Here is an 8584-nt window from a genome sequence, read left to right on the forward strand (position 1 = left end):
GGGGGGGGGGGGCGTGTTGAAAATATACCCATTGTTAGGATAAGTTATTAGGTTTTCCATAATTCAAAAAAGAAAAAAAAAAGGTAAAACTTTTTTGAGGGAGAGCAGTCTTACTCTTTTACCCAGGCTGCCCTGAACTCCTGGGCTCAAGCAATCCTCCTACCTCAGGCTCCCTTCCCAGTACCTGGGACTACAGCTGCCACCACTGTACCTGGCTTGGCAGACTTTTTTTTTAAATGCAAGTATGACCTGCATTAAAGTACACAAATCATTAAATGCATAGCCTAGTAAATATATTTGAAATGAACACCTCTGTTGCCACCCAGATTAAGATAAAGGTCATTATGAAAATCTCAGAAGTGCCCTTTGCCCTCTCTGCCAATCGGAATAAAAATTTCCCTTATTTTTATGGCCTTGGGTTTGTGTTTGTTATGAGTTTACTCACCTTTATTTTTCATTCCTTTATTCAGCAAATATATAGTGGATGATAAAAGGTCCCTCTTAGACTTTGAGCCATTATGTAAAATTAATTGCATTAGGCCTGAAAGGATAGATTGAAAATTTAGAAGCCAAAGGAAATCCTGTGTTCCTGGTATTTGTTGGCTGATTTCACAAATTATGGCCGGGTAGGATTAGCAAGTAGCCCAGGTCTGTCTGTCACAAGAACTTTCCTAGATTCTGGACATTTTTGTAAAACCACCTTGTTAGTGGTGCAAGTTTCCACTGCCCTCCTTGGTTGGTGACAGCACACTTTTAGAGGAAAAAAAAAACAGCGAGTGTTATTTCATCTAACTAATCCCTGCTTCCTTTTGGGCATTTGGCAGACTCTGTGTTGATCCAGACGCTGGCTGAGATGACCCCAGGAATGGTCCTTGACTTAGTGGTGCAGGAAGTGTTGGAAGATGGCTCTGTTGTGTTCAGCGGGGGTCCAGTGCCTGACCTGGTCTTGAGAGCCAGCAGGTATCATCGGGCAGGTGAATGCATTGTTTGCTCATTATGGTTTGTTGATACGACCCTGTGCTAGTTGTTCCTCTGCTGGCTATACCATTTCCAAATAGATAATGGTAAGTGGAGTTGTTCCATCTGAAGCTTTTGGCATGCCTAGTTGTGTGAATGCAAATTAAGGTAACAGCATGCTAAAGAAGGGTTAGGTATGAATCTTTTCTTATAATTGAATAAATCTAGATTTATATGTATCAGTTGCAGAAATTAAGGTCCACCTGAACTTTATCTATGCAGGTCGAACACCTTGGTTTACTTAATTGTTGTCCATAATAAACCCAGGAGATATGTCTTCTTTGCTATTTTGGGTAGAAGGGTCCCAGGAGAGGTGCTGTCCTCTACACACCCTGTTTTAAGGGAATGATCATCCTTGTTTTATTCTATACTGCAGGTCAGGAAGTAGAATCTGGCCAGAAAAAAAAGGTTGTAATCCTCAATGTTGATATGTTGAAGTTGGAGGTGCATGTTTCCCTTTGTCAGGAGTTGGTGAATAGGAAATCTAAAAAGGTAAGCTATACCTGACTTCGTTTCTTTCTTTCTTTTTTGCAGGGCGGAGGGGTACCGGGATTGAATCCAGGGGCATTTACCACTGAACTTTTTCCCCATCCCATTTTTATATATTTTTAGAGACAGGGTCTCACTGAGTTGCTTAGGGTTTTCTTAAGTTGCTGAGGCAGCTTTGAACTCGCAGTCCTCCTGCCTTAGCCTCTCAAGCTGCTGGGATTACAGGCGTGCACCACCAGATCCGACCTTGATTTGTTTCTGTGGAAGCCTCACAGACTTGTAGCTCAAGGGGTTATAATACAGGCATCTGGAGGTATGGTGACTGGGTGCCTGAATCTGTCTAGGACATGTCTGAATTTTTTTTTTTTTTTTTAAACATGGATCTTTATTTTATTCATTTATTTAAATGTTGTGCTGAGACTCTTACCCAGGGCCTCACACATGCTAGGCAAGTACTCTGCCACAACTCTAGCCTCTGATTTTTTTTTTAATATTTATTTTTCAGTTGTAGTTGGACACAAATACCTTTATTTTATTTATTTATTTTTATGTGGTGCTGAGGATCAAACCTAGGGCCTTGCCCGTGGTGCTAGGTGAACGTTCTACTGCTGAGCCACAACCCCAACCCCCGTTTTTTTGTTTTTTTTTTTAATGTTTCTTTTAGTTGTAGTTGGGCACAATACCTTTATTTTATTTGTTTTTGTGTAGTATTGGGGATTGAACCCAGTGCCTCACGCATGATAGGCAAGTGCTCTACCACTGAGCCACAACCCCAGCCCAACATGTCTGATTTTGACCTCTTATCCTGGTGAGGTTAAGAGGACTAACTTTCACTGAAGTTCAGGTAATAAATTACATGGTCACCCTATCTTTAGGGCCACGTGGATAATGTAGATGAGTGAGTAGGTCGTGTGAATCAGGGATTGTAGGGCTAAGACCCTGACAGATGAGAATATGTACCTACCCATACCAAAGGGGCGTAGAGTATTTTGTTCCATCCTATTTCCAGGTGGGAATATCTGTATCTAATGCCTTGATTTTTATTTTTTTTTTTAATATTTATTTTTAGTTGTAGTTGGACACAATACCTTTATTTTATTTATTTATTTTTATATGGTGCTGAGGATCGAACCCAGGGCCTTGCATGTGCTAGTCAAGCACTTTACTGCTGAGCCACAACCCCAGCCCTAATGCCTTGATTTTTAAGAGATGACAGAATTTGGATTTTTGTTTGAATGAATGTAGAAAATGTTGGAAACTAATTTGATTTTTACAAAACATTGTATGAACCAAACAAAACAGGTCTGGTTGGTTCTAACCTCCAGGCTGCACATCCTCACTCCTGGTGTGCCTCTTATGCTATGCTTTTGTGTGAGGTAAAAAAAGTATTTGAGGAAAATCTGAAAATTAGTAGCATTTTCTTCTGGTGACAGGTGAGCAGGTTGAGTATTTTTTATTCAAAAGTCTTGGAACCAGTTCAGAGTTCAGTTTTTCAGATTGGAATATTTTCAGTAGTTGAGTACTGATACGATTCAAAAGGTTTTGGATTTTAGAGCATTTTGGGTTTTAGATTTTCTGATTAGGGGGGCTGGGGATGTGGCTCAAGTGGTAGTGCGCTCGCCTGGCATGCGTGCGGCCCGGGTTCGATCCTCAGCACCACATACAAAACAAAGATGTTGTGTCCGCCGATAACTAAAAAATAAATATTAAAATTCTCTCTCTCTCTCTCTCTCTCTCTCTCTCTCTCTTAAAAAAAAAAGAGTCAGTTTCTTCTTAAAAAAAAAAAAAAAAAAGATTTTCTGATTAGGAATGTGCAACCCATATTTATTTGGTCTTCATCCTAAGTACTTATTAAGCACCTAATTGCATGAAGTATGGATTAAAATTACCTAAATATAATCCTTGACCTTGAGTTACTTATAGTTTTAAAACTTTAGGAGAGACAAAGGGAGAACAGAAAGCAATACTATGGTACTGGGGATTGAACCCAGGGGCATTTAACCATTGAGCTAAGTCCCCAGCCCTTTTTATTTTTTTTATTTTGAGACAGGGTCTTGCTGAGTTGCTTAGAGTCTTACCAAGTTGCTGATGCTGATCTCAAACTTGAGATCCTCCTGCTTCAGCCTCCTGAGTCACAACTGGGATTTTGAGAAAAGTCAGGTTGGGTGCCTTGTGCATGATGATCTCTTCGTAATGATACTGGCTGAATGGTGGAAGTAGTGAACATATTGGTAGGAGAGTCACAGGATTGAGAGTTAGGACCCACCATGTCTTAAGGCCAAAGAGCCACCAAGAGATCACCTGGCTATGCATCAGAATTGTCTAAATAACTTCTAAAATTTCAGAACTAACTAGTTCTAGGATAGGGCCAAGAAATCTGAATTCAAAACAGAAATTAAGTCCAGGTGACTCTGATGAGGTTCTATGAGTTGTGTTCAGATTGGGAAAGCTGGTTCTGGGGAGGGAAAATTAGTTGGTTACAGCTTAGTCCTCTGGACACCAGAAGGTTTCTCCAGTCTCACCCTGCCTGGTGAGGCCAAGAACAAGTGATGCTGCTGGGTAAGGAGAGCAGGGATGATTGCTTTCTTCTCTCTTCCAGCTGAAGAAAGGCAGCAAACACCAGGCCATCGTGCAACACCTGGAGGAGTCCTTTGCTGTGGCCTCCTTAGTGGAGACTGGCCACCTGGTAGCTTTCTCCCTGACCTCTCACCTCAATGACACCTTCCGCTTTGACTCAGAGAAATTGCAGGTGGGACAGGGTGTCTGCCTAACCCTCAAGACCACAGAACCAGGAGTGACGGGTCTTCTTCTGGCTGTTGAGGGGCCAGCGGCCAAAAGGACCATGGGAGAGACCCGGAAGGATTCTGAGACAGTTGATGAGGATGAGGAGGGGGATCCAGCTCTGACTGTAGGGACTAAAAAGAAGCACACCTTTGTTATTGGGGACATTCTCACTGGGACTGTCAAGTCTGTTAAGCCCACTCATGTGGTTGTGACTCTGGAAGATGGCATTGTTGGCTGTATCCATGCGTCCCATATCTTGGATGATGTTCCAGTGGGCACCTCTCCTACTACCAAGCTGAAAGTTGGGAAGACAATCACAGCCCGAGTGATTGGTGGACGAGATGTGAAGACTTTTAAGTATGGAGGCTTTGAGGGATGGGCTGGCTTTGAGGGGAAGTTGTCATAATATGAGGGGAATATAGGCAGATTTCAAAAAGTTGCATGTAAATCAGATTCTCTAAAGAACGCTTTAGCACGATATCTTACAAAAATAGGGAGTGGTGGTGAAGAGTGTGGGTTTTAAGTCAGACTCTGGGTTTGAATTCCAGATTGACCATACCCAGGTGCTAGTAATTACTTAATTCTCTGAATTTTATTTCCTTGATTTGTAAAGTGAGAGTAATTGTAGTGATTACCTTGTAGGGCTGTGGGGAAGACTGAGAGAACATGTATGGTGTGTGCCTAGTAGGCTGCATGGCTAATGGCTCTTGCTCAGTATACATCAGCAGTTGTCATAATCCATCCTCCACTTCACACCTTAATTACACTCACTTTCAATCTGTTATATGTTTTTCTAATGGAAATCCATGCTATAACAAGAAAAGTCAAAAAAGAGTTCAAAGTCTGCTTGTGAATTTCAGGAACTAAGTGGATCTTCAGTAAGTCATATATCCTTTTTAGGCCTCAGTTTCCTTGTTTCTAGAACAAAGGAGTTAGGAATGTTCTTTTCAGTCCTAAAAGATGAGACAAACCAGCTCCTTATCATTTACTGCAAGGGATGAGAGTGGACACATTCCTCTCAGACTGACACATTTCCATCCATGGTGGTACAGGAGGGTGGTGGCTTAGGTGTGGTTTGTAGTGGAGTAGATAGAAGTCCTGATTTCCAGATCACCATGTTCCAGAGAAAAAGAGAAGTGATTTGATTTGTTTGTTTCTCTAGGTTTCTCCCAATCAGTCATCCCAGATTTGTTCGAACTATCCTGGAGCTGAGTGTTCGGCCAAGGTGAGGGGGATCCTAGTGGCACAGTCCTATTACTGAAAGAGATTTGAACTTTGGAATCAGGAATCCTAAGTTTTCATCTTGATTCTGTATTATTTTGCCTCATTGATGAGAAAGGCTGTGAAGGGAGGCTGAGGCAGGAAGAATGCAAGGTTGAGGCCAGCCTCAGAAGCTTAGTGAGACTGTCTCAAAAAATTAAAAGGGCTGGGGATGTAGCTCAGTGATAGAATGCATGTTTAGTGGGACCGAGGTCATGGCTCAGCAGTAGAGTGGTAGAGCACTCGCCTGGCACATGAGCACCACATAAAAATAAATAAAATAAAGGCATCGTGTCCAACTATAACTAAAAAATTTTTAAAAAGAATGCATGTTTAGCATGTGCCTCAATCTCCCTGGGGGAGCCGTCCAGGTTGCCATACGCACCTGGGGCTATTACAGAAGGAACTCTAAAGCAACTTCCAAAGAAGAAGGTCTGGTCAGCATCTTGAAGGGATCAGCATAGAAAGCTAATACTTCTGAGAGGCCTTGTGCATGACATAATGGAAACAGTCCTGGGACATTGAGTTCCAGATGCTGACCTTACTTTTGGAATTTTAAGAGTCAGGCCTGTGGTTTTAAAATAATGAGATTTGATGAATGAACTACACTTCTATTTGCTTACTTCTTGGTTTCCTTAGTTTTTTAGATTTTGATTCTGTCCACTCCAGTCTTTGTTGTGAAATTAAAGAGACTTCATCATGTTAGTGGTTTTAGTCTTTACATCTTCACCTGAGTTGTGATGTCATATTTTAATTGGACCCATAATTAGTATTGAAGTCAAAGAGTTTATTAAAACTGAAGGTGGTTGTCTTAAACTAATAGATACTGCCAGGGATAAGTTAGTGAACTCTGTGGGAAGACTCACTGTGGTCCTGAGAGTGCCTGTTGCCTGTCATCGTTACTGTTGTCATTGGTCTACCCTCCTATCCTGGGAGACTGTGGTATAAACCAGAGTGGCAGTGCCTGGCTGTGGCAAAGCAGGCCAAGCCAGAACATGAATAGATTTATTGAAGAGGTGGGAAATGCAGAGATATAATAACAGATAGACAAATCCCAGGACTTCTCTCTCCTCCAGGCAGCTGTGTTGTATTGTGACTTATTTTAATCTCAGGGACCCTGAGAAACATGGTATGAACATTATATGATATTTTTCTCATGCTTACATTTTATTTATTTATTTTGGTACTAAAGATTGAACCCAGGGCACTCTACCACTGGAGCCACTTATCTAGCCCTTTCTAACTGTTGTATTTTATTTATTTTTATGTAGTGCCAAGGGTTGAACCCAGTGCCTCACACATGCTAGGCAAGTGCTCTGCCACTAAGCTACAGTCCCAGCCTTTATCTTTTGAGACATGGTCCCACTAAGTGAGGGCCTCACTGAGTTGTTGAGGCTGACCTCGGACTTGTGATCCTCCTGCCTCAGCCTCCTGAGTTGCTGGGATTAAAGGTGTGCCCCACTACAACCCAGCCCTGTGCTTATGTTTTAAAATAAATATTTGGAAATCAGGATGAAAAACATTTAATTGATTATTTTTATCAGTTTACATGAATTTTCACTTGCTTTATTTCATTCACTATTTTGTTTTTGATATCTATCCATTTTTGTGTCTATAGATAAAATAGCAACCTGTCCTGTGATTGTGCCAAATTGTACAGATTCTCAAACTAATGGATGACATTTGGGGTTGTTTACAATTTTTCTCTAAATTATATAAAAATATTAAAAATTATACCATAGTGAACTTGCTGTATTGGACGTACACGTAAGGATTTCTCTTGGGTAGAATTAGTGGGTCACAGGATATGTGCCCTTGCAACTTTAGTGTAGGAAGGTACCATTTTCAACCAGCACTTGTAATCATGTTTTGCATTTTTGCCAGCATTACTTGTATCATTTTATTGATGAGGGTTTTTTTTGGTTGTTGTTGTTTAAGAAATTATTTGAAAAGTAGGGGTAGTACTTCGTTATTTTGGGGGAGGGAAAGTGATTTTTGGACTGGTAACTTTCATATCCCATGACTTTTTTGCTTTTCTGAAGAAAATAGAGGAGGGGCTAGCAGAGGGTCCAAGTTCTGGTTTTGAGTCAAGCCTTGACTTTAGCTCCTATTTCAATAATGTACAACAGGCTTAATATCTACCCTGCCTAATTCATTATGAGATTGTTGTTAAGTTCCATGAAATTATTTGTGAAAGCAGTTCTGCAAATTGTAAAGCAAAAGCTAAAGTACTATGAAAGAAGTAAAACATTTTTATTTCCTAATTTTACAGAAATTGTTATAGCCTGGTTCATGCCTACATAAATGACATAGAAAAGATTAACCCTGGGTCAGTATTGTGAGGATTTCCCTTTAAGGAGAGAAATCAGCCATAGAGGGTAGGTAAGAGTAGGGTAATCCTCTACAATTAGTTCATAGCCAATTAGGGGAGATGGTTTCAAACTAGAAGCCTCACCTAGAGGTTGTTTTATGTTTTCCATTGTCTTTCTGCAAACAGTGAGCTGGAGGAGGATGGCCACACTGCTCTTAACACTTATTCTGCCAGTCCCATGGAGAAGATTAAGCAGTACCATGCTGGTCAGATCGTGACTTGCTTCTTAAAGAGGGTGAGTAGTTGCTGCTCTGCAATGTGAGGTGGTAGTCTTTCAGAAAAGAAAGGGTGGGGGGGGGCGTGAAAGCTGGAGACATAGGCCATTAGGACTGGGCATTTGGTTCTGTGTTTGCTAGCTACCATGCTGAGCTTGTGAGAGATGACATGTGGCCTCTGCTCCTAGAAAACCTCTGATCTGATCAGGGAGGTAAATTATATTTTTTAAAACAAGTATCAACTCCTTTGCAATTCACCATGTTTATAGATTAATTGTATAAATGGGGACAAAAATAGACCATAGGGCAAGATTTGAAATAAGTATAATACTAGGTTTATAGTCTTGCGTTTCATTAAGTTCACCGGTAGTACAAAACAGTATATAATCAGGTACCAGGTTATATGTTCTTTTTTTTTTTTTTTTTTTTTTTTTTTTTTTTTTTTTTT

At 40.7% G+C, this 8584-nt stretch overlaps 1 protein-coding gene across 2 annotated transcripts in view; it reads left to right on the forward strand.

Moving 5' to 3' along the window:
• Pdcd11 (programmed cell death 11) overlaps positions 1-8584 on the forward strand; it is a 44172-nt gene that overhangs the window by 22301 nt on the left and 13287 nt on the right. For both annotated transcript variants that reach the window (XM_015494740.2, XM_048807267.1), the window contains exons 18-22: positions 825-974; positions 1394-1509; positions 4106-4647; positions 5453-5515; positions 8048-8156. In XM_015494740.2, the coding sequence (XP_015350226.1) occupies positions 825-974; positions 1394-1509; positions 4106-4647; positions 5453-5515; positions 8048-8156 (980 nt within the window). The remainder of the gene's footprint in view (positions 1-824; positions 975-1393; positions 1510-4105; positions 4648-5452; positions 5516-8047; positions 8157-8584) is intronic.

Source organism: Marmota marmota, unplaced genomic scaffold (genome assembly GCF_001458135.2).
Source record: "Marmota marmota marmota unplaced genomic scaffold, marMar, whole genome shotgun sequence".
In the NCBI taxonomy this organism is placed as follows: Eukaryota; Metazoa; Chordata; class Mammalia; order Rodentia; family Sciuridae; genus Marmota; species Marmota marmota.